Source organism: Neolamprologus brichardi, chromosome 16, assembly GCF_056152115.1.
Source record: "Neolamprologus brichardi isolate AB-2024 chromosome 16, ASM5615211v1, whole genome shotgun sequence".
NCBI lineage: Eukaryota > Metazoa > Chordata > Actinopteri > Cichliformes > Cichlidae > Neolamprologus > Neolamprologus brichardi.
The window spans coordinates 9,962,553-9,985,696 of record NC_142119.1 but is presented as its reverse complement, the minus strand read 5'-3'; the positions used below and the strand labels follow the sequence as shown (position 1 = coordinate 9,985,696).

Below are 23,144 nucleotides of genomic sequence, written 5' to 3'. Positions count from 1 at the left end.
GTGTGTGTATGTATACATATATATGGATAGATGTAATTGGCATGTGATAGATATATTGATTTGCTGTAGTAAATTACAGATTTTGGTCCCCACAAAGTAAAAACCAGTACACACACACACACACACAAAATACCAGCAGAATTTGACTCTTTTTACTAAATCATTTTCATAACAGTGATTAATAATCTGTGATAAAGGGAAAAGAAGGAAAAACCTGAAATCCAAGCATGTTTAGACTTTAAATATTACCAGCATCAGTCTAAAAAGTTAAATATCTTTGCTTTATGACCATTACATATGTCAGCACTAAGAGAATAGACTTGAACACTTACATAAATGCCATAAATAATAGTGCAGTCATTTCAGTGTTATTTAACTAGACACAATAATATCTTGAGATGTTTAGAAATTTCATTCATTTTGAGTCCATATATAATTGGATTTAAAAGAGGATGAAATAAAATCAACTGAAAGGTCAATATCAAACGGAGAGTTTTTGATAAGTCTGTTTCCAGTCTCACTATAATTATATCAAAGGAAATAAAACAAGAAAAGTGAATTAAAACCAGCAAGTGGGGTAAACATGTCTTTACAGCATTTTTTCTCACTTCTCTACACCTTTGGTAAGATATTTTAAGAATCTTGATGTATGAAAAAAGTATGAAAAGCAGAGGTAGAAGGGCAATGTTTATCAACATGACCACACCATATATAGATATTGCTACTGATGGCACACACTGAAGCTTGTGAACTGAATTATTACAAAAAATTCCTGTCAGAGTAAAGCTACAGAGTTTGACATTAGAATACAACACACCCAACATCAAGGATTCAAAAGCAGGTATAAGCCAAGCTAAAATCAGACATACATATATAGTTATTTTATTCATAATAACTGGATATTGCAGGGGTTTACATATAGACACATACCTGTCATATGCCATTGCTGCCAACAGTAAAAATTCTGAACCAACCGAGGTGTAATATGATAAACCTTGGAAAAGACAGAGTGGATATGATATCATCTGTTTTTCAGACAAAACATCAGATAAGAGCTTTGGATAGATAATCATGCTGTAAAGAACAGAGTTGATTAACAAAGCTGCAATAAATATGTACATTGGCTCGTGAAGGTTTTTGTGAGTCCAGATAAGGAAAACTATAGTGGAATTACAGCAGAGTATCAGAATATAAAGTGTAAATATGACCACAAAATAAAGATATCTGTATTTGTACAATTCTGCAAACCCACCTAGAGTTAACCATGTTACATTTAATTCAACATCCATTCAAATGGTATTCATTAAAAAAACAAATGAAAAGACAAGTCTTACTGTATTGTAGTAATACTTTTCCAGCACCAAACTAAGAAGTAATTGGCTCTGTGGTTTTGTTTTATCAGAAAACTTCCCATTCTCAATGGGACTCATTAAGTTCTTCAAGAACATGTAAACAACTTCACCAAACTTTATCAGTTGATATTTTTGTATGTATGATCTATCATCATACATCATACAGAGGTGGGTAGACTTAGTAGTGTAGATAAAATAATAATAAAATATCATTATTATTATTATTATTATTATTTGTATATAACTTTACATAACCAAAGTGTTTGCTGGTACAGGAGAAGCACTTCTAGTATATATTCTGAGCCCAGGCCATGAAGGACAGGTAATTAGTAAAATCTTAAAATCAATTCTAATGCAATATGTTAATTTTTCTTAGTCTTTAGAAGATGTCTAGCTGCTGTACTTTGCACGATCTACAGTCAATTTAATGCTTTCTGAATGGTACCTGTTAGAAGACCATTACATTACTGTATTTCTTGGATTATAAAGGTGCACTTTAAATCCTTGATTATGTTGAATGATGAATTGAAGGCAAAAAAATACTGAATGCAATTCTAACAAGCTTGAAAGTCAATATGTGTTCAACACAGCTTGAACTCCTTTGAGCAAATTTTACTGAATTTCTTTAAATAGTCTTCGGGAATAGTTCTCCAGGCTTCTTGAAGGGCATCCTAAACCAGTAATGTTGAGGTCCTGGTGCTGTGGACACCAGTCCATGACTGACAGTGTTCTGCAGTGTTGTTGTTTTTTTCGTTGTTGTTTTTCTTTTAAATCCAGGTTATTGAAAGCCATTGCTAATTAGATATTTTCTAAATTATATCACATGGTGGATCAAACTCTGACATAACTTATGAAATTCAATTCAATTCAATTCAATTCAATTCAATTCAATTCAATTCAATTTTATTTATATAGCGCCAAATCACAACAAAAGTCGCCTCAAGGCGCTTCATAGATACAGAGAAAAACCCAACAATCATATGACCCCCTATGAGCAAGCACTTTGGCGACAGTGGGAAGGAAAAACTCCCTTTTAACAGGAAGAAACCTCCGGCAGAACCAGGTTTAGGGAGGGGCGGCCATCTGCTGCGACCGGTTGGGGTGAGAGAAGGAAGACAGGATGAAAGACATGCTGTGGAAGAGAGACAGAGATTAATAACAGATACGATTCAATACAGAGAGGTCTGTTAACACATAGTGAGTGAGAAAGGTGACTGGAAAGGAAAAACTCAATGCATCATGGGAATCCCCCGGCAGCCTACATCTATTGCAGCATAACTAAGGGAGGATTCAGGGTCACCTGGTCCAGCCCTAACTATATGCCTTAGCAAAAAGGAAAGTTTTAAGCCTAATCTTAAAAGTAGAGATAGTGTCTGTCTCCCAAATCCAAACTGGAAGCTGGTTCCACAGAAGAGGGGCCTGAAAACTGAAGGCTCTCCCTCCCATTCTACTTTTAAATACTCTAGGAACAACAAGTAGGCCTGCAGAGCGGGAGCGAAGTGCTCTAATAGGGTGATATGGTACTACAAGGTCATTAAGATAAGATGGGGCCTGATTATTTAAGACCTTGTATGTGAGGAGCAGGATTTTGAATTCAATTCTGGATTTAACAGGAAGCCAATGAAGGGAAGCCAAAACAGGAGAAATATGCTCTCTCTTTCTAGTCCCTGTCAGTACTCTTGCTGCAGCATTTTGGATTAACTGAAGGCTTTTCAGTGAGTTTTTTGGACATCCTGATAATAATGAATTGCAGTAGTCCAGCCTGGAAGTAATAAATGCATGAACTAGTTTTTCAGCGTCACTCTGAGACAGGATATTTCTAATTTTAGAGATGTTGCGCAAATGGAAGAACGCAGTCTTACATATTTGTTTAATATGTGCGTTGAAGGACATATCCTGGTCAAAAATGACTCCAAGGTTCCTCACAGTGTTACTGGAGGCCAAGGTAATGCCATCCAGAGTAAGAATCTGGTTAGATACCATATTTCTAAGCTTTTCAGCGCCGAGTACAATGACCTCAGTTTTATCTGAGTTAAGAAGCAGAAAGTTAGTGGCCATCCAAGTCTTTATGTCTTTAAGACATTCCTGCAGTTTAACTAATTGGTGTGAAGAAGTATGAAAGTGACCAACATTATTAGAGACAAGGAAACAGAAGCAGGGCTACAGAGTCAGAATACAAACAGACTAAAGAAGTCTCTCCATAAACAACCACTGCCCAGTATTTACATCATAAGTGCCAGAATGCTCAGAAATCAAACAAATAAGTTGGAATTTGTTTGATTCCAACTCATCCCCAGCATGTCCAGTTTGGAAGTCGAGGTATACCATCACCTCGACTTCCTTCTTTTCTTGTGGCGTTCGTGTTGCATATAAATTATGTCAGGGGATGTTTGGCGACATCGCTTTTATGATCCCACTCGGTGGTACTCAATTTAAATGTAAACAAGCTGAGTCAAGTTGAGTTGCCTTGAGCTGATCAGAGTATGTTCTAATTGAAAAGGGGTATTACTGTGATCTCTTTGCACAAGAAAACCTAGAGAACTACACAACCACTCTCCTGTTTTATATAAAGAACTGTCTGAATAGTGTCTATTGATATTCTCCTGATAGAAGATTCACCATGTGCGTCTGTACCATGGGCTTGCTTACAAATCCAGGTCTTATGGAAATGTGGAAATTCTTAAAGGGAGATAGCATGTTAATTCTCAAACATCTCACAACTCTGGCAAGCAAACTGCTGGATCCCCTGCTGGTCACTTACTATCCTAGTATTGGGGTGAATGATGCAGTCATGTACCTCCTGCACAGATCACTGTCACACCTGGAGAGTACTGGAAGCACTGTGAGAGTCATGTTTTTTTTTTCTCCCTTCCTAACTGCCACCTCCAGAAATTCTCTGATGATACAGTCATTGATGGATGTCTGAGGGGAACGATCTAGAGTAAAGGAAGATCATCACCGACTTCATCATCTGGTGTGAATTCAACCAACCACCATCCATCGCACCAGTGAACATCCATAGTTTGGATATTGATGTGGTCGACACATACAAATTCCTGGGTGTTCACCTTAACAAGTTCCATCTGCTGGGCAAGCTGAGGTATTTTGGGTTATGCAGGACATTGCTGAGGACCTTTTATGACACTGTGAAGGCTTCCGCTACCTTTTATTTTGTTATCTGCCCTGGAGGTGGTTGCACAGAGCGGGACAGGAAAAAGACTGATAGACTGGTAAAGAGCGCCACCTCTGTCCTGACCACTCCAATAGATCTCATAGAGGAGGTGGGTGATGGTGCCCATGCATGAGACTGTGGAGGCCCAGAGCACCTCCTTTATCAGTAGGCCGTTACAGACACAGAAAAATATAAATAAGGAGAATCTTGGAGTATTTTACTGTATAAAGTAACCATCTGTACATAGTATAGTACTTGGTCTTTTTTATGTTTCTTATTCTTTTTTTCTATTATATTGTTTTCTAGTATATCTGTAATTCAACTTTTTCTTCCTGCCCCTTTTACTGCTGTTAGAAGTAAATTTCCCTAGTGTGGGATTAAAAAGTCTATATTTCTATGTATAATGCTGGGTGGCCAGAAAGCTATGTTAAACAAAATGAAATAAAAAACTTCAGGCAGCCCTTTTTCCTGGTAAGAGCTCAGAACTGCTTGTTCAGCTTCTTACTATCGCTGTGGGAAGATTCAGATAAAAATATCAGAACAAGTTTTATAAAGAACAATCAGTTCTAAGTAATAAAAAGGTCATCATGCAGTATTCTATCACATGTAAACTTATATCATTAAAAGCTTATATTGACTACTAAGTACAATTTTCCATTGACATTCCCTCCTGTTGTCACCTATAACATTTAAGTGAGATATCAGTATGTAACATCTTGTTGTACATTTTCTGTCACATCATCATGTTCCAACAGGTCGGGGTCATCATCATCATCATTTGTCACGGCTATGTATGCAGCAACAGTGGAAACAATTATGCGGTTAATCATGAGTTTTAGACATGGCAGGATACATGTTACAAAAACACAAAATAAAAGTGAAAATATTCCAATTCCAATGAGTAATCTTTTTAGCACCTGTAGCCAGGAGCCAGTGTAAAGCCAAGAAAACCAGTCACTTATATTACTTACACTCTAAGAAATAAAACGTTGGATTTAATTGACAAAGTTAAGGCAATCTTTTCCACAAAACCTGGTCAATTAAACATAAATCAATATGGTTGTTATCTGCAATTTCAATGGTGATGTATATCAGAAGTGAAATTGTTCATTAAAAGCAACAGCTTTCCTTTCATTGTTACTATTTAACACCATTAATTAGAATTTAAACACCTTGTTCATTTTATTAACTGTATTGCTTTAGGTTCAATTGACAATATTAATTTGAATTTAATGGCACCATTTAGATTGTGCTTTGGACCTAATTAATTTGATTAATTATGATTTAATGAATAGTTTCATCTATATGCTAAATGTTTAGGTACCAACAAAACAAGTCTAGAAAGGTTCCTGAGTTGTCATCTATACATTGTAATTAGGTGTTTGGACCTTTCAGAGGTCTTCAGCAAAGGTCTAACACTTAATTACACAGTACAGGTGACAACTCAAGAACCTTTTTACACTTGCTCACACGTTACCATTTAGAACATTCAAGATTTTTGCACTTCAATAGAAAACTCTTACACCAAAGCTTACATAAAGTGTAAATGCAAAAAAAAAAAAAAAAAGGGTGCTGCATCAACAACTTTATTTACGGTAAGCCTTAACAAGGCAAAGCTTCTACAGGGAACAACACCGCATAAGGCAATATTAAATGCTTAAAGTGCATGACCAAAATTTAAACACTGGAAACAACTTTCGAGTTTCAACAAAGTGACATTGTAGTGTGCCGTAAGATGTCAAATTCAATACAATTGGTGATTAGTCAGATCCACAAATTTACCACAGAAACTTAAAAATCACTGTATAATGCAATTACAGAAAATACTTAAGTGACACAAAAAGGTAAATCTGGACAATTTAGTCCCCAGTTCCAAAAATCAGATTCAGAATTATAAGTTTTCTATTATATAATAAATTTTACAATAAAAGAAATGCATAAAGCAAATCTCAAAATATTCTTAATTAAATCTTAATTAAATTAAAAGTACAGGTGACAACCTTAGAACCTTTTCACATTTATAACACTCAAGATCCTTGACCTACAATGGAAACCTGGTACACGAGAACTAATATGAAGTGCAAATACAAAAAAATTTGTGTTGCTTTAACAACTTGAACAAAAGCCTTCAATGAGGCAAAGCTTAAACAGGGAAACAACACTGCATAATGCAACATTATATGAAGTGTGCAAAATAAAATGTAAACATCTGAAACAACTTTCCAGTTTCAACTAAGTGACAGTGTAGTGGCATTGGCATGTGGTAATGGCATTCAGTAAATCTCTTAAATATTAAAAGCTATGACAAAATATTTATAAACAAGGATCAACATATGCATATTTATAAACTTTTAAACAGTAAAACAGAGCACTTATTTTGGGGGACATTTCGATCTAGAAGAGTCATTGCGTCTCCTTTTGGCAGAGTTTGTTTTTCAGCACTTGTATTTTGTTAGACAGTTTTTTGTCTTCCAGTCTCATGAGCACCTTCTGGAAGAACTCAAATGTGTAGCGAAGTGGCTTTGGGTAACTCAGATTGAGACAGTAAATTAGCCCAAACAAAAGTGCACACCCGCTCGCCACATCGAGAAGATCCGGCAAGACGGTGCATCTCTCGATAATGATGCCAACATCTTCAAGGGAGTCATCAGGCTGTGCTCCTTCATGGATTATTTTATAAACACCCAAATCCATCCTCTCGAGCTCTTCAGCTTCCATCACATTGACATCCTGAAAACAGGAAAGACAGAAATATTTTAAATCCGTTGTATTTTGGTCATCGCATCATCTATTCACTCCATTTTAGTTAAAATGGTCCACACTACCCTAATTACACATATCTCTGAATGAGACTGAGGAGAACAGACCAAAGAAAAATGTGGATTTAAGACTATCACCAAATAAAGACCAAGAAGAAGATACATGAAACATGGACAGAGGGCAGAAGGAGTATGCATTAATAATATTATCAATATTCTGCTGACCAAGGTTATTTTCTTTAGTTTTGCATAAAACAATTTAAGTGAATGGAAACAAAATCCTAGTATTTCCCATGCACTTTATTGTTGGAAGCTAATTTAAAGAAAACTGATTGCTGCCAGATCAGGAGAATGCCTGGGCTTGTTTAGAAAATACACTTTTCAACTTACAAAACTCTGGGAATTATGACAGTCAAAATTTTACTGAGGGGTGGAATATCCCTTTAAAAATAAACTTACCATGTACTCTTTGATGAGATTTTCAGGGTTCTCATTCAGGTATATAATCACAGCTTTAAGGATGCATTCACGCTTCACTTCGATTCGGGAACTCTAAACAAAACAACACATGCAGCACAATTACTTTTTTGAAGTTTTTAGAGACCCCCACAGAACTTAAGTCAATTTTTATTGTTGTTTAACCAATTCATAATTGTTTCTAAGTAATTTTAAACATGCTTTTTGCAAGCAAGTAGTATTTTGTGTTAGAGAATGAGAAGCTTACCAATTCATTCCCATAAAGATGATAAGTTATGAGTCCAATTACACTGATTGCGATACATTGGGTCATGGAAAATGCAGCTTTAGCGTGGTGTACCACCCGAATAAAGGAAGAAAAGTGTTGTTGCATAGGAGTGTTGTTCAAAGGAATCAAAAACATTTTGATAGATATTTCCAAAAATTAATGACAAAAACTACACACTGTCATGTTAATATGAGGTATGCGGGTTACCACCACATTTGCAGTATTTATACCAAGTTTGAGTGAAAAAAAATAATCTATTGTGTCACTGAGTTGTGGCGAAATGTGAAATGTCCTCTGCCTTTGTCTTTTCTCAGTGTAGCTAATTATTCCTTTGGACAATTAATGAGTAACAAAAAAAGAAAAAAAAAAAGCTACAATGCCAGCAGCGGCACTTATGGCCTCTAGGGGCATGAGTTACTTAGTTCTGCTTTGTGTCAGGACCAAATCCAGAATATAAGCCAAAAGCGAGATGAGAAGTATAACGCAAGAGAGAACAAGCAGAAAATGACCCAAGAAAGTTAAAAATACAGGTTAATAACCAGACCTGAGATCAACCTGCAACTAATCTATTAGTTACAGAACATTTTAACAAGACAGAATACCTGTGAAATTGCAGACAACGCTGCTGTGATCCGCCGCGCTGTTTCCCCTCCTTTTTTTCGTAGAATCTTCATCAACTGGTCAGAGTACTGGTCAAGACTGCTCATGAATGTGGACAGCAGTGGAACTGTGGTGATTCGGGTGAACTCCGCATTGATCTACAAAGTTCAAAAATACAATTTTTAAATAGTTCAGCTAAAAACAGGACTAAATCCAGACCAAACCTGATCTAATCCCAGACAAAAACTTCTGGTGCTGTCCAGGTTTGATTTAAAGAAAAAAAAAAAAGGGGAGGGGGGGGGGAATCGATTAATCAGATGGGAATGTGCAAAATCAATTACGATTACAAAAAAAAAAAAAAAAAAGATTTTTAAATCGACAGAAAAGTTATTCCAACATGCCACCCAAAACATTTATAGATGGACCGGCAGAGTCAGGTGGCTGCAAAAGAGTGCCTCACCCATGCAGTACGAAAATCACAAAATGCACAAATTTTGCACTTTAGTTGTAAAAGGAAACTCTGACGTGTATCATGTTAGCAACGTCCTGTTTTCCCAAAATTTTTCGTTCCATTGGAGCTGCCCTTCTCACAACACAATTTAGCTGCACTAAGCTGAAAAGACATCAGCTCGGTGACATCAGCTTTGTAGCAGTACTTTTCTGTTCACGGACAGTTTTTAACCAAGACTCAAACTCATACCTCAGGTACTTTGAAGAGGGCCGGCCATCTGCTCTTGAACTCTGCGATGAATGGCATCTCTTCAATCACCTCTCTTCTTCTGTGTGCAAATGTCTTATCCATCTTTGTTTTGATTATTTGATCGTTGTTTGTTTTCTTCACCTCAATCAGTAGTGCTTGTCGTTCTTCCTCCAGACTTTTCTTCGTTTCTCCTGCAGGGTATTGTGGTAAAAAGTTCACTTCTGCTTTCCGTGGCTTTTTGACGTTGTTTCGACGTGGACTCTTCTCTCGTTCTCTCTTGTGTTGTAGAGTGTTTATTGCCACCTCTGGGCACCCTATGTTTCTCAGTGTTGTCCGGTAATTGGCCATTTTGTATTTTAGGCTTACTTTCCAGCCTTCACAGCCCGTCACAGATCCGGTCTCTTTGAGAAAGGGATATTTTTGAATTAACGCTTTAGCGACATCATCAATATCTCCACTTGATGGATAAACTTTGTATTTTGCAATTTCTGAGGCCAACATATCTAATATGTCAGATTTGAGTTTTGGGCTCGGGTCTAAGAGAGTCCCATTGTTTTCATATTCTTGCTGGGCTCTGTGTAACTGAAACTCCACATCAAAACTAAACTTTGGTATTGGAAAGTTTAAGGGCCATTTCCGCAAGCGAAGAGATGAACAAGAGGCACTGGAGTCTGAGGAGGAAAGGATGTCAGTGTCTGGCAAGGATGGTGCATCAAACTCTGGTAATGTCTCTCTGGAGGCAGCTGTGGGTGCTGTGGTGGGCACAGTGGACGGCGCAGAGTTTAAATTAGTGTAAATTACTTTGACTGTACTGTTGTCTTTAATGTCCTCAGTTGTGGTTAGATTCATGTATTCATTGTTAAACTCAACATCTCTATATTGAAGCCTGAAATCTTCAGTCAATCCAAACTGTCTTTGTATTTCCTCTTTTAAAATGTCCACTGAACCAGGGATTCCAGAAGGAAGCATCAACTTGGATGAATTGTCCACTCCAAGTATCACCCTCAAAGTAGCAGCCATTCTTCAAGCTGAAAAACAAGACCAGTGCATAGATTATCCATAGGGATTTTTTTAAGAAATACTGTCCAGCAGACAATATTTCTAAATACATACATAGATAATTCCTGGATCATGAAACACTACTCAATACAGTCTAAAGAACATGACATTTTTATTTGTAAAAAATACACTTACTTGTTGCCACAAATGTTTGTTTACCTAACAATGAGTGAAAACAAATAAAACAATTACCAATGTGAATATATCTTTTTAAGGTGACCATCCGCAAGTGTCCCACTTCATAGTCGCATAGCGGGTATGGGTCGGCCAGCTCTGTTATGGATACAACAACAACATCTGTTGTTGTTTGTAGGTGAAAAGCTCTATAGTGCTCCATGTACCATGAATTTAGTCTTTTCAGAATAAGGAGGGTCTCTTTTTTAATAATGCACAAATGTTGAATTTCACAGAAATCTGGTAGCCCACCACATGATCCGTGCACAACAATCATCCCCTTTTTGTACTGAATATTGTTCACAAAACCGCCAGTGGCTAAGTTAACAGCAGTCGCGTCTGGATGTTTGTTAGAGATACTTTTCACAACATTGTCTTTAAGGACATCCAACGGCACTTCTGTCACGCGAGTAACATCTGTAGAGTTTTCATCATCAGGACAAAGCATTCTATACGCAACCATTAACTGATGTTTACGAGCTAAAGAGCCGGCCGGCTATGTTTCTGAAGCTTTTGATGTTCCGAACAGCCTGTTTGAAGAAACTATGCTTGGCCTCAAATCTCATCGTCCATAACGAGACAAGAGGACCAAAACATTTGATCATTTCTGCATAGTGCTCAATAAAGTGGTGTTTAGGCATCAGTTTTTGGTTAGGAAATAGTTGTTGGTAACGCTTTCGGTGCTCTGAGACCTTACATTCCAAATATGCAACAGATTGAAGACTGTGAACAGGAGCTACTACAAGCTCGACAATATCTTTTAAGTCTAAAATAACCAGCCAGGCTGGTTCATCAGCAGGGACATTTGGTCCAATGATAAAAGGAAGCAAGCGAATAAGACACCAGTTTTCGTGTGCGTTACCCCCAAGAGAACGTCTCTTCTTCTTACTTACAGCTTTTGATAACACAGTGGGGCGATTAGTTTTATCTCCTTCCTTGTAAGGAAAAGAACGAATACGATTGTTCAGTTGTTCGAGAGAAAAATACTTTTTTGACACGAGAAGGTCAATACACTGGGCCAACTCGACAGGAACGATTCCTTCAAAGAAATCGTGCACAATGTCGGGAGGGTAACCAGTAACAACATTAAAATACGAGAGGTTATCCGTTAAAACACACGATTTTCTTACACCTAAACAGTTCACACCTTGTTCTTGAGCAGTCTTGATATGAAGCCGATGATTTTCCTTTGTTCTTCGTTCAAATGATCCTGTCTTTACCTCACACGTATTTATATCAGAAAGCTGGGCTGTACAGAAACGACAAAAATAATTAGCTGAAAAATTCTCCACAAATCCTCCAAGCCCATGGGCCCCCAGATTATCAGCAACGACACACTGAACGGTACCCTTGATAACCGAACCAAGGAGGGGCACGAATAAACCTTGCTTCTCAAGTCTGACTAAATCACGCAGCAGAGGCTCAAGTACTTTTTCATAACCAAAAGATTTAATTAATTCACTTTTACACAACAGTGCCAAGTAGATTGAAGAAAGGGCTGAGCTGCAACCAGAAGGCAAGTTGCCCAGAATCCAATAAACCGCACAAAGTTTATGTTTTTTGCGAGATGTTCCTAGTGGGTTGCACACTTCAAAATCATCAATATATAGGCATAATGAAATTCTGAGCTCTTCACTTGAAAAAAAAATATTGTTCTTCTGATTCTCACCGTCCTGAAAACATGTAAGCAGTTGTGAATTTGAGTGACTCCTTTTATAGTTTTCAACTAGCTTTCCGACAATATCTTCACGTTGAAGTAACTGCTCCAATAACTTTAGCAGTGGAATATATTGAAAGGTTTTTTTTTCCCCTCTAGAACATTTTCCTCTAGAACATATTCCTCTGGCTCAACAACATTAAACTTTTCATAGTAAAACTTCTTGCGCTTAAATGTTGTTTCGAGTGATCCTCCTTTTGCAATACTTCTAAGTAGTGGATTTCCAGTGTATAATGCAGTGCACAACTCATTCACTAGTGATGCACTAACCTCAATATTATGCTCCTTGAGAACAGCCAAAGTTAAGCTATTTGTTAAGGGTAAAGCAGAAGTAGTGAATAGAAAATGTAGCCCCTCGAGTAAATTGTCAATTGCTGATGTTGGTACATGTGAAAAGATCTCCAACTTTAACAAAACCAAGGCAAGGTTTTTAACTACAGCTTCCTCCAAATTTTCACTAACTACACCAGCTTCACAATGCAAGTCAGAGGGCCCTTCATCTGCAGACTCCTCAGAAAGATCATTCTTACTTGTAAATTCAGTTCTTTTCACTATTTCATTTTTGAAATCTTTTAGCGTGCATGAAGAATGTTTTCTACTCTTGTGTGTCTGGAAAGTACCATATACATTAGTTTTGAAAGAACAATTTTGATAAACACAATCTACTGTCTCCAACCTCTTGAGATGTTTATTAATATGGAGAAAGTATTCTCTGCTTGTTGATATGTGGCTTTCAGGACAAGAAGAACAAGTCAAAATAACATGTTCTACAGTGTGAGAGGGCTTAGCAACATGTGCACGACTTAGATGAGTCCTAAGACCACCCCATGTTTTGAAAGTACAAGGACAATGACTGTAAATGCACGGATATGAGCGTCTCAGACCAAGAATGGAGTGTTTAAGTCTCAAGTGTTTTAGAATTTGGTACCTTTTAGATACACTTAAAGAGCAAAGCTTACAACACCACATTCATAACCTAAAAGACCAAATAAGAGAATTCAAAATGTAAAATTGCGTATTAAGGAAAAAGTAAATAATATGAAAGCATTAGGTACCTTCAACATGCACTTTTGGAGCACAGCTCAAATCTCCGCAGCTCCAAATTCCACAACCAGCAACCTGAGAGAAAAAGAAAACCAGAAAAAATTAATCGTGTACAGTGAGACACAAAGGGGTAGCACAGAGATGGTCTAAACTTAAGAACAATCCTGTTTCTTTTAAAATTTATTAATAATAGAAGTTAAATTTCAAATGCTCTAAAATTTCTATTACTCATTTCATAAATCTGTTCCTGTGAGCACGTTTACCATTATATACCGGAGCAGCCCAGTCTGAACGTGACCCACTTGCCCCCAAAAATAAAATCAAGTGGTTAGTGCTCCGTTTGTGTCGGTTTGTGCTGGTAAAATCATCGTTTGTATCGCTAGGTGTCAAAGATATTACACTTTTATTTAATAGGTCATTCAGAGTTCCCCCCCCCCCCCCAAGCAACACGAAAATGGCCCAAAATAGGTCAAAACATGCCACAAAATGCTCGGGTGCGAGCGAGCGTTTCCTACGACGTCTACATCACCCGGACGCTCACTCGCGCCCGTGAGCACGGGGAGCGTGCTTGACGCCCGTGACGTCATCGCGAAAAAGTAAAACATTAATAACTGGAAAACCGTAGCAGCACAAATGTTAATTTTAATGGCACAAACAAGCACTAACCAAGCAGAGCATACTTGATTTTATTTTTGGGGGCAAGTGGGGGTCACCTTCAGAGGTCTCTTTGAGACTCGATGCGCGAAGATATGCAAACTACGCAGTTCGCGGTTCTCTTCAGTGAAGCAGACGAGTATGGACTCGTCAACAATCACTGCACATGTATCCCAATTCTTGTTCGGGCTAACGTTCTCCTAACTTGATAGTGCAATAAAACAAATAAAATAAGTGTGCTATTAAGAGTTCGAAAGAAATTTTAAACGCAAATGGGACAATATTCAGATGTGCAGTAACGTCGAATATGCAAATGAATGTTTCCAATGCTAGCAAAATGCTAACCTATAGAACACATACGGCCCACATATTTACCGGAAAAATATACGGCATATATTATCACAAAGTACTAGTTAAATTATATTCTATTAAAAATAAGAAGAAATTACCTTAACTCCAACGGATGAATCGTGATTAATCCCTCTTTCCAGACATGTGGCCAAAGCACACTGTGGCGTAGATAAAGAAGGTCAACGCGTATGCGCGAAGATTTTTTTTCATTCTCTGCGCATGCTCAGAAAGGATGTGGAAAGGGCTCTTTGGATTTAATTAAATGTGTTCAATAAATTGGAAATATCAATATTATTTAACATTAAAACAGTTTAGAATTAATTAAATCAAATTTAAAAATATTAATTATACCCATAAGATTAACAATTTTAAGTATATTGAACATAAAACTATGAATTAATTTTTACAAAGCCCATGTTTTATTTCTTAGAGTGTACATAGTCCTGATTTTGGGCCTGTTGGATCTGTCTCAAGGCGTTCAAGGCATCAGTCATGTTTGATGAGTGTACATTGTCTGATATGTAAGTGCAGCAGGTGTTGTTGAAGAGGACACAAAGTCCCCCTTTCTCTGCTAGTATCATGTCCAGAGCTACTTGATGTTGCATCACTGTGATCCGTAATGCATCAATTTCTTGGTTCTGCTGTTTGTTGATTTTGCATGAAGCATTCAGGAAAAGTCCAAAACGGTAGTCCAGAGTTTCAATCCTCAGCATGTTTTTTCCGGTTCCCACCCAGGGGAACAATGTATGGAGAACTTTTTGTCCGGTAGTCCACAGTTTGAACTCCTGGGGTACGTCGCTTCCCCATATTGGGTCATGTGGTTGAATTTCAGGAGGCGTTGATCTTCTTTTCCGGCGTACAGTAGAAGTGGTGTTTACTGTGGTCATTCTGAAAGTGTGGTCTGACAGGAATATAGGAGCACATGTTCCTGTCCAGCCTGGGGGCAGTATGAAATATGCCCGTTGTCCACATGGACGATCTGATATCCTCGTGTTAGTGTTGTTCCCACATAATCATAATAAATGTTGTTCCAGGTTCAACATTGCAAGTGACCAATCACATTGTTGTGACGTCCCCCTTTTGTGCCTTTGAAAAATACAGCCTTAAAAAAATGTACTTCACTTGCGAGAAGAGAAACCGCTTCTGTCCGCCGATCCAGGAACTTGAATTCTTTGCATTTCAGGATACTTTTCTTTAATAAACGGTAAGCATTATACATATAGTCCTTACAGAGGCGGTTTCTCTTCTCGCAAGTGAAGTAGATTTTTTGAAGGCGTTTGTTTTTTTCGAGGTCGCGGATGACCTCAGGAGAAGGTATTTATGATGACGAGGGAACAACACCAACACGAGGATATCAGATCGTCCTTGTCGACATAGCCAAGCCATGTCTTGCACCTAGTACATGCCGTTAGATGGTCCACTCATATTCACAGGAGCGCCCTCTCCGTAGCCTGCGGTTTGGACACAGTTTGTGGTGTTTCCAAGGGGTCTGTTACCTTTCTCTTGTTGATAGCACATGGAGTGGTTCTTCCCTGGGGTTTGGTCCAAGAACACTGGGAAGTGGATGGATGTATTCCGGTTTGTCACATTGAAGTTGATCCAGAAAAGTTGATCACATGTTCCATTACTAAGTCCAGCAGCATGTGGGTTTGTGTCATTGGTGGTGATTTGGCTGTGTTGGAATCCAATGCCAGCGAAGCTAGCTGCACACTTTGCTTGAGTGTTGTTCATATATTTACCATATAGTGTAAGGTGTGTCGACGTGCTGGGCATATGAGAACAGACATAACAGTCTGTATTTTGCGATTCCGCCCAGGTCCTGTCGTGGATATAGCGGTACCTGGCATTATTCATCCAAGGGTGGATGTGGTCTTGTGTCATGTCTCTTAGGTGGGAGTTGTCATACGTCCATCTTTTCTATCTGCCTCGTGGTTCAGCTGTTTCCGGCATCAGCCGGGGGCCTGTAAGGGTGAGCATCGTAGTCAAGGTAACCAAGAGGGTCCACCTTCCCATGGCTGCGTACGGGTCCTGTCACACCCTACTGCTTGGTTGCCCTAAAGTTGGCCAATGGCTGGAGGTGGAAGTGCGAGCAATGCTCCATCAGCACTTCCCCCTCACCACTGAAGCAACCAAGCGAGGGTGAAACTTTCCAAGTTGATTTCTGTGGAGGAAGTGGAATCCTCTGGGACCTCAACCTTTTTGCAGTGGCTTTGGTGTATCCAGGAAGGTCGTTCCGCTATTTTACAGGTAGTTGGAGTGGTCAGAAGCACTTGGTATGGACCCTCCCACCGTGGCGAGCTCCAATTTTTTCTATGGAGTACTCGGACAAAGATCCAATTACCTGGCTTCAACCTGCAGGAAATAGAAGAAGAAGTCTTGCAGCAGTTTATTGTTCAAAACAAATTCTCTGTTTGTCAACAATTGAGTCATCCAATCTGCCAGAGTGGTTTCACAGATTGATTTATCTAGTGGCTCGCTAGTAACTGATAGTGAAAAAGGTCGCCCATGTATAATTTCAAATGGGGACAGCTTGTTATTTCCTTGTGTTATTCTCATCCATCCAGCTTTTTTCACTGGGTAGATTTCTGGCCATTTTGAGAAAACATCTATAATTACTAGAGCGTATTTTGAGCCCTGACACTCATTCAATTCAGTGAAGTCCATGTGAATTGTATGAAATGGGTGAGGTGGTGTAGGAAAATGTCCTGTTTTTGGTCTTTAAGTTACCTTGGGAATTGTGATTTTTTTGGCAGGTCATACATGTTCTCACGTATTCTTTTGCTTAAGTTTCCAAATTTATAGTATAGAATTGTCGGTTTATTATAAAGACCATCCCTCCCGTTGAGACATGGCTTAAACCATGGCTCACTAGAGCGGCTGTTTTGTGTAATGATTTGGGAAGAATGGCTTTTCCTGCTATTTTCATTATGTCATCAGTGTCTAGTACTGCTCCGTGTTTTAGCCATTGTTTCTGTGCTTTTGGTGGTGCTGCTTTTTGTTCGTCCTGCAGTACAGATAGTGGAAAGGTGTGATATTCATGAGTTGTTAGTGAGACTGTGGTTGCTATGGCTGCTGCTTTTGCAGCTTTGTCAGTAAAATTGTTTCCCTTTGTAATTTCAGAGTCATCCTTCTGATGTGCTGAACATTTGCAAATTGCTAAATGTCGTATCACATAAGGAGTTTTCTCCGATGTAAACAGATGTGTGCCATGATAAAACCTTCCCCCACACACTAGAAATAAGAAACTCATTTCAACCCTCTGTTACATCTTATTCACTTATTTTATAATCCAGTCATTTTTCCAAATCTAGTATCAACTAATTTGTATATCAGCTTATAATGCGCTAAGTTGACAGGTCAACAGAAATGCACGTTCAAAATATTATCGCAAAAGAGAATTTCCTTCATATAGTAAATTACTTGTGTTGCACCAATCAAACAGAAAGCATCTTACAATTTATTGTATTACCAACTAAATTTATTGTGTGATTACTGCTTGGTCATACCAGACTCTCTCTGCCTTTATTATTATTATTTTTTTCTTCTTCTCTATTTTCACAAATGTTTCACCTATTGTCCTGCAAGCTGGAGAGTTAAATGTCAGCAGTGGATAAATTCAGCATTTGATAACAAAACTCCTTAACAACTTACGTTTTCCCTGCTTTAACACCAATGGGAGATATAGGCGCATGCATAGTGTGTGCTATAGTGTAAGCTGTTCTTCATTGCATGTATGTGTGTTAGTATGCTTGCATGCAGGGCCTCTGGGCCTGTCTCACCCAAAAGGGCATTTTCTTAACAGCTGCCTTTCTCTCGCGTGTGTTCAGAAAGGCAAATGTGCTTGAAGCAGTTGTGAGATTATTATGCTGTTATATGTTACATTATACCTGTAATCAAAATGAGTGAATCATGATACTGCTGTAGGCCACATCATACTTCTTGTGTAATCAGTATGTAGTTTTAGTTTGCATCATACTTCTGAGTTAAAAGAATGTGAAAATCATTAGATTTATTAGATAAGTTTGTATTATCCTATACTGCTAATTTACTGTGAGTGAGTTACACTGTTTCATGACATTTCATACTGCTGAGTTATGAAGAGAATATTGTGTTTAGAGTATCAGGGCCTGTTTTTTTCGATAATAGAGACAACAGAGCACATTCCACAGGAGCATCACCCCCACCTTTGTTGGGAGAAGAAAAACAGGGAGCTAAGGTCATAACTCAGGCTCACTGACAGTTGGAAAGAATGTGAATGCTTAGTTTGTGGCTGTGGCGCATTTTGTATAGCTTCTTTTCTTTTGTTTAGTAGCTTCCTGCCTTCACCTGAGAGGGTGTGCCTCTCAGGTGAAGGTTCTGTCCTTCAAAAGTGAAGCCAAACAGGTGTTGTGAGTCGGGGTGTAAAGACACTGAGAAAAAAGCGTTTGATAAGTCTATCACTGAGAACCATTGTTCTTTAGGAGTGACTTGATTCAGTATAGTGTGGGGATTCACTACTACTGGTGGCATCATTTCAGTGATTTCATTTATTGCTCGCAGATCATGCACTAGATGGTATTTTGCAGTATTAGCTTTCTTCACCACTTAAACAAAACATCACTCTTTGTTTGTTTTATTATTATTATTATTATTATTATTTTAAATTCTCCTTTCTCAAAAACAGAAAATGAAATTGTAGTTGTTCTTGGCTGAGAAACACAAAACCTCCTTTTGTTTTGTTTTTTCTTCAAGACAAGAAACTAAGTTTTAACTTTTCTGCCTTGTCACCTAAAACAAAGCAGACAACCCAGCTCTCAGCTGGCTCTGAACTTATCATCATCAAGGTTGCATGGTGAGAGCCACTTCAGAAGTCACAGTACTCCTCACTCAAGCAACACTTCAAAAAACAAAGAAAAAACAAAAAGCAAAAACTCAGCACACTACACAGAAAACAACAGCCAAAAACAAAACAAAAACAAGTTGCTGATGGCATGAACGCTTTACACAGATGAGTCAGGATGCAAAAAAGGCTGCTGCCAAAAACAAATCAGAAGTATGAGGGGAAAAACTGAGCTGCATGTTGCGTGTTTGAGCTTTAATAGCATGCAGCTCCTGCACTAAAAAAATGTGTTGCTTGCTCATCAGCTTAGCAGTGACCACATATTTAATTCAGCTTCTCAATTTTGTAGCTTTAGCTGTTATATACAGGGTTTAGCTTATTAGTTGTTAGTATAGGTGTGCTCTATATTTCAGCAATGTCTCATCTAGAATGACAGGTTTTCAAGCAGGTCAAGTGTCTCTATGCACTTAATTAGTTTAGATATTTTCTTTATTTTCTTCATCTCATATGTCATTGTACTGAATTTGAGCAAACCTTAAGCTTGATGCAGACTACTTCTAACAATTATCCACCTCACATCATAACTGACTAAGGTGCCTCTTCATATTAATATTATTTCATTATTAATACTATTATCTTTTTTATATAACAGCAATAGTATATTACAATATTTTACTTATATTTTATTTTGTATCCACCAACGGCTGCGGGTGATCTGCAGTTTCACCCTTTCCCAAGCTGGAGACATTTTCCTTTTCACAAACTTTCCTTGGCTGAACAATGACACAACCTTAATATACCTTATGCATCTCTCTATTTCATTTAATATGTGTTTGTGTGAATTATCTGCTTTCATTCATTCTATTCATTAATTTAGCCTTCTGTTTATTTTGCTTTATACCTCTTGTATTTATATTTATTCAGTCGGGTCTGTTTCCAACCATTTTTAAACTACTTTAAACTACTTTGATCTCTAATTTTCACTTGGTGAGGGATTATTATGTTCTTCCTAGTCTGAACTGCTCTCTTCACCTGAGCTGCTATCCTGTTCTGAGTCACTGTCTTCTTTGTTTCTTACAGTCACGTGCAAAATGTCCCTTTTTCCCACACTCTCAGCATGCAGCGCTAAAATTACTGTTTGGTGTGTATCTAGGTCTGCCTTTACCTCTTGCTCTTCCACTATGCATTCCTCTCCCTTTCTTTTGGATTATTCCTGCTCCAGCTTATTGTTTTTCTAAACATTTCTCATCAGGTGTTAATTTTACTTGTTTATTTCCCATTTTCAAAGATTTTGCTGGGCCGTCACTGGCACGCTTGACTTCAGAGTGGTTGCTGATACTCCCTTCTACTTCACTTCTAAAAAATGAAGCAGTATCAGTTTTATGAGATAAAACTCAACCGTTCTCCTTTGTCACCAGTACGTGAGCCTCAAGAAAAGAAAACAAAAAATGGAAGTAGTTCAGCAGCTGTAAAATCAACTTACTTCCAGACAAATACACATATAGACATTTGCGCCCTTCTACAATTTGTTACAAAGTAATAAAAGTCTAATTCGGTTCGTTACGGCGTAATTGTGGCTACTTCTAACCTATTTTACGCGTTTCATTAAACCTTTGTGGTGGTTTTATATACCAAAATAGTGTTTCTCACCCTCAGACGTCTCACTGGTGGTTCGGATCGTCAGACTGAATCCCATCGCCGTGGACCAGACTATAAACACCGGCCCGGACCCGAATTCACGTCCCGGGGCTTTCTTCCTCGTCTAAGAGGAAAACCTTTTGGTGGCAGTGGTTATTATTATATTCACATGCTTCCATCTCCCGTTTCTGGTCGGTGACAACTCATTCCTTTCGACTCTCCTTTTCCTCCCTCCTCGCGCTCACAGAAACATAACAGGTATTGCAGTCCATTCTCCCTGCAGCACAGACTACACTGCCCATGAGGCTACATTCTTTAGGGCTATGTCTGCAACACTCTGCCTATTGGCTTCATATTAAATTATTTTGAATAATATTTTTTAAAAATATTTCTTCAAGTCATTAGGCGGCCGCAAGTTCAGGTGACAGAGCGAGATTCAGACACAGGCATTAGAGCCTCTTAATGCGTGCTTTCTTTGGGTTTCCACTGTCGGGGAATTACCAAAAATAGAGAGGGCATAGCCTAATATATGAAACAGGGAAAGACCGCAGTGTAATCCATTTATTTTAATAAAGTAACTGTATTCTGAATACCACCTTTTTAAACGGTAACTGTAATGGAATACAGTTACTCATATTTTGTATCTTAAATATGTAACGCCGGTACAATTATTCCATTACGCCCCAACACTGCCGGCAGGGTGCAGGTGTTGATTGGCCAGATGTTGTTCTTCCCATTCAACTGACTATTCAGAATTTGCTCTAGCTTGAAGTTGGCCTTTAGTGTTGTTCTGTCATGGTTGGCTGTGTGGCAGGCAGGCAGGAGTGGTGGACCCAAAATGCAGGACTCTTAGGAAACGAGGTTTAAACTGAAAATGCAGCTTTATTGCTGGAACAAAACTTCAACATAAAATAAAACTCACAAAAGCAAACAAAACTCTAACTGAGGTGCAGGAGGACTGGAAATCATGAACACACAGCAAGTTGACGGTACGATGCGACAGGGAGCACAGGAAAACACAGGGCTTAAATACACAGGGGAGTAATTAGGAAATGAACAACAGGAGGGAGACACAGCTGGGAGAAGTTAGGCTAACGAGACAGGAGAGAGGTAAAACTGAACACATTGACATGAGACATGAACTTTCAGAATAAAACAGGAAACTAACAGACACAGAGAACCAGACAGGACACTGAACTTGGCAGGCAGACTCACGAGCAGACACAGTGACACCATGGACAGACAGAGGGAACACAGGCAGGCATGAAACAAACACACTAACACATAGCAAACCTAAACAAAAGACAAGGCAGAATAAACAAGAATATAGAATAATATAAAGAAACAAAAAACACCGAGTCCTCAGACTCAGGACCATGACATGTTCGCCACATCCCCACTGAATTGAAGGCTCTTAGCATTCTATGCATTCCACGATCCACGAGAGGGTCATTGAGTCAACGGCTTTCATTTTCATTTTTCTCCTTGTGTGATTAAGTCTTATCTGTAGGCCATTCTGTGGATACAGTGATGTTAAGGATCTCTGCCTGTAAAATCTCCTCAAACACATGCATAGCAAAGTAGAATATTACCAAGCTCTCAGAGCTTCACGATTAATAATCAATACTCTTTTGATGTATTTGTTTCGCAACTACTTTCTTCTCCTTTCCCCGTTTGCCACTGATGAACTGATAACACTATCGGAGTTATTACTGTACAACTGTGACATTTAGGAAATCAAAATATTCATATTTTCATTCATTCTGGTGTGTGTGTGTGTGTGTCTGTGTGTCTGTGTGTGTGTGTGTGTGTACATGCACACTCGCATATGCCTTAGAAGAATGAAAAAAGTTACTTCAAACTGTATGATGCAATTTACTTCATAATATCAACATGGCCCCTTAAGGTGAATTCATGACTTTAACATTTGGCTACACAAAGCTGCCCCCTGGTGAGTAAGGAGCCGGCTCGCGTTGTTCACTTCAAAGAGTTGGCTCTAAGAGCCATTTTTGTGCCATTTTGTTCGCGACCGACACGTCACTAATTTGTATTCAGCCAATCTTGATATCTGATCACTCAGCTTTATTATGCAGCGTTGACCTGACTAACACTAAGACTAGGGCCTTAACATAGTCAAAATGAACATACTGTCACGTCTTAATTTCCTTTTATTCATGTTGCCACTTCTCCCTCCTCTGACTTACTTTAAGGATATACACTCTGTGGTGTCTAAATTTATTTGGAATGGGAAAAGGCCGTCAACATTGCTACAGTTTTACTACTGGTCATTCAAAATCAGGGTGCTTAGGGGGTTGTTCATGAGGCTACTACTGCATGGAAAATGATTGAATCTGCTAAGG

The 23,144-nt window shown here is 38.5% G+C and overlaps 4 protein-coding genes across 7 annotated transcripts in view; 1 reads left to right on the top strand and 3 right to left on the bottom strand.

Annotated features, from left to right (window-relative positions):
- LOC148098147 (uncharacterized) overlaps positions 1-23,144 on the top strand; it is a 65,856-nt gene that overhangs the window by 16,474 nt on the left and 26,238 nt on the right. The window lies entirely within an intron of this gene.
- LOC102792237 (olfactory receptor 6N2-like) lies at positions 369-1,304 on the bottom strand. Its single transcript, XM_006808158.3, has one exon. It carries the CDS (start codon positions 1,287-1,289, stop codon positions 369-371), a length of 921 nt encoding a protein of 306 aa, XP_006808221.2. The 5' UTR covers positions 1,290-1,304.
- On the bottom strand, positions 5,226-20,842 carry LOC148098149 (syncytin-A-like). The gene is made up of 3 exons (XM_087829993.1): positions 20,797-20,842; positions 14,765-15,306; positions 5,226-5,498 (listed from the first exon to the last, which is right to left on the bottom strand). The coding sequence occupies exons 1-3, from the start codon at positions 20,840-20,842 to the stop codon at positions 5,226-5,228; spliced, it is 861 nt and encodes a 286-aa protein (XP_087686119.1).
- Positions 6,102-14,704, bottom strand: LOC148098150 (uncharacterized). 4 transcript variants are annotated; one of them, XM_087830150.1, is made up of 7 exons: positions 14,426-14,704; positions 13,334-13,397; positions 10,580-11,810; positions 9,329-10,356; positions 8,631-8,786; positions 7,743-7,835; positions 6,102-7,254 (listed from the first exon to the last, which is right to left on the bottom strand). In XM_087830150.1, the coding sequence occupies exons 4-7, from the start codon at positions 10,346-10,348 to the stop codon at positions 6,928-6,930; spliced, it is 1,596 nt and encodes a 531-aa protein (XP_087686276.1). In that variant the 5' UTR covers positions 10,349-10,356; positions 10,580-11,810; positions 13,334-13,397; positions 14,426-14,704; the 3' UTR covers positions 6,102-6,927. The 4 variants fall into 4 exon arrangements, with proteins under 4 accessions (XP_087686276.1, XP_087686275.1, XP_087686278.1 ...); XM_087830149.1 differs by lacking the exons at positions 13,334-13,397; positions 14,426-14,704 and having other exon boundaries at positions 10,580-12,373; XM_087830152.1 differs by lacking the exons at positions 13,334-13,397; positions 14,426-14,704 and having other exon boundaries at positions 10,523-10,582.

What these genes read in the sequence shown, in the direction of transcription:
- LOC148098150 (XM_087830150.1), bottom strand. Translation starts at nt 10,348, where the DNA reads ATGGCTGCTACTTTGAGGGTGATACTTGGAGTGGACAATTCATCCAAG. An exon ending in CCCTCTTCAAAGTACCTGAG is followed by an intron (nt 8,787 to 9,328) that starts GTATGAGTTTGA and finishes TGAACTTTGTAG; the next exon opens with ATCAATGCGGAGTTCACCCG. An exon ending in ATCTCATCAAAGAGTACATG is followed by an intron (nt 7,255 to 7,742) that starts GTAAGTTTATTT and finishes TCCTGTTTTCAG; the next exon opens with GATGTCAATGTGATGGAAGC.
- LOC102792237 (XM_006808158.3), bottom strand. Translation starts at nt 1,289, where the DNA reads ATGGATGTTGAATTAAATGTAACATGGTTAACTCTAGGTGGGTTTGCA.
- LOC148098149 (XM_087829993.1), bottom strand. Translation starts at nt 20,842, where the DNA reads ATGGGATTCAGTCTGACGATCCGAACCACCAGTGAGACGTCTGAGG. An exon ending in CACCAGTGAGACGTCTGAGG is followed by an intron (nt 15,307 to 20,796) that starts GTGAGAAACACT and finishes CGAGGATATCAG; the next exon opens with ATCGTCCATGTGGACAACGG. An exon ending in AGGCCCAAAATCAGGACTAT is followed by an intron (nt 5,499 to 14,764) that starts GTACACTCTAAG and finishes TTTATTTCTTAG; the next exon opens with AGTGTAAGTAATATAAGTGA.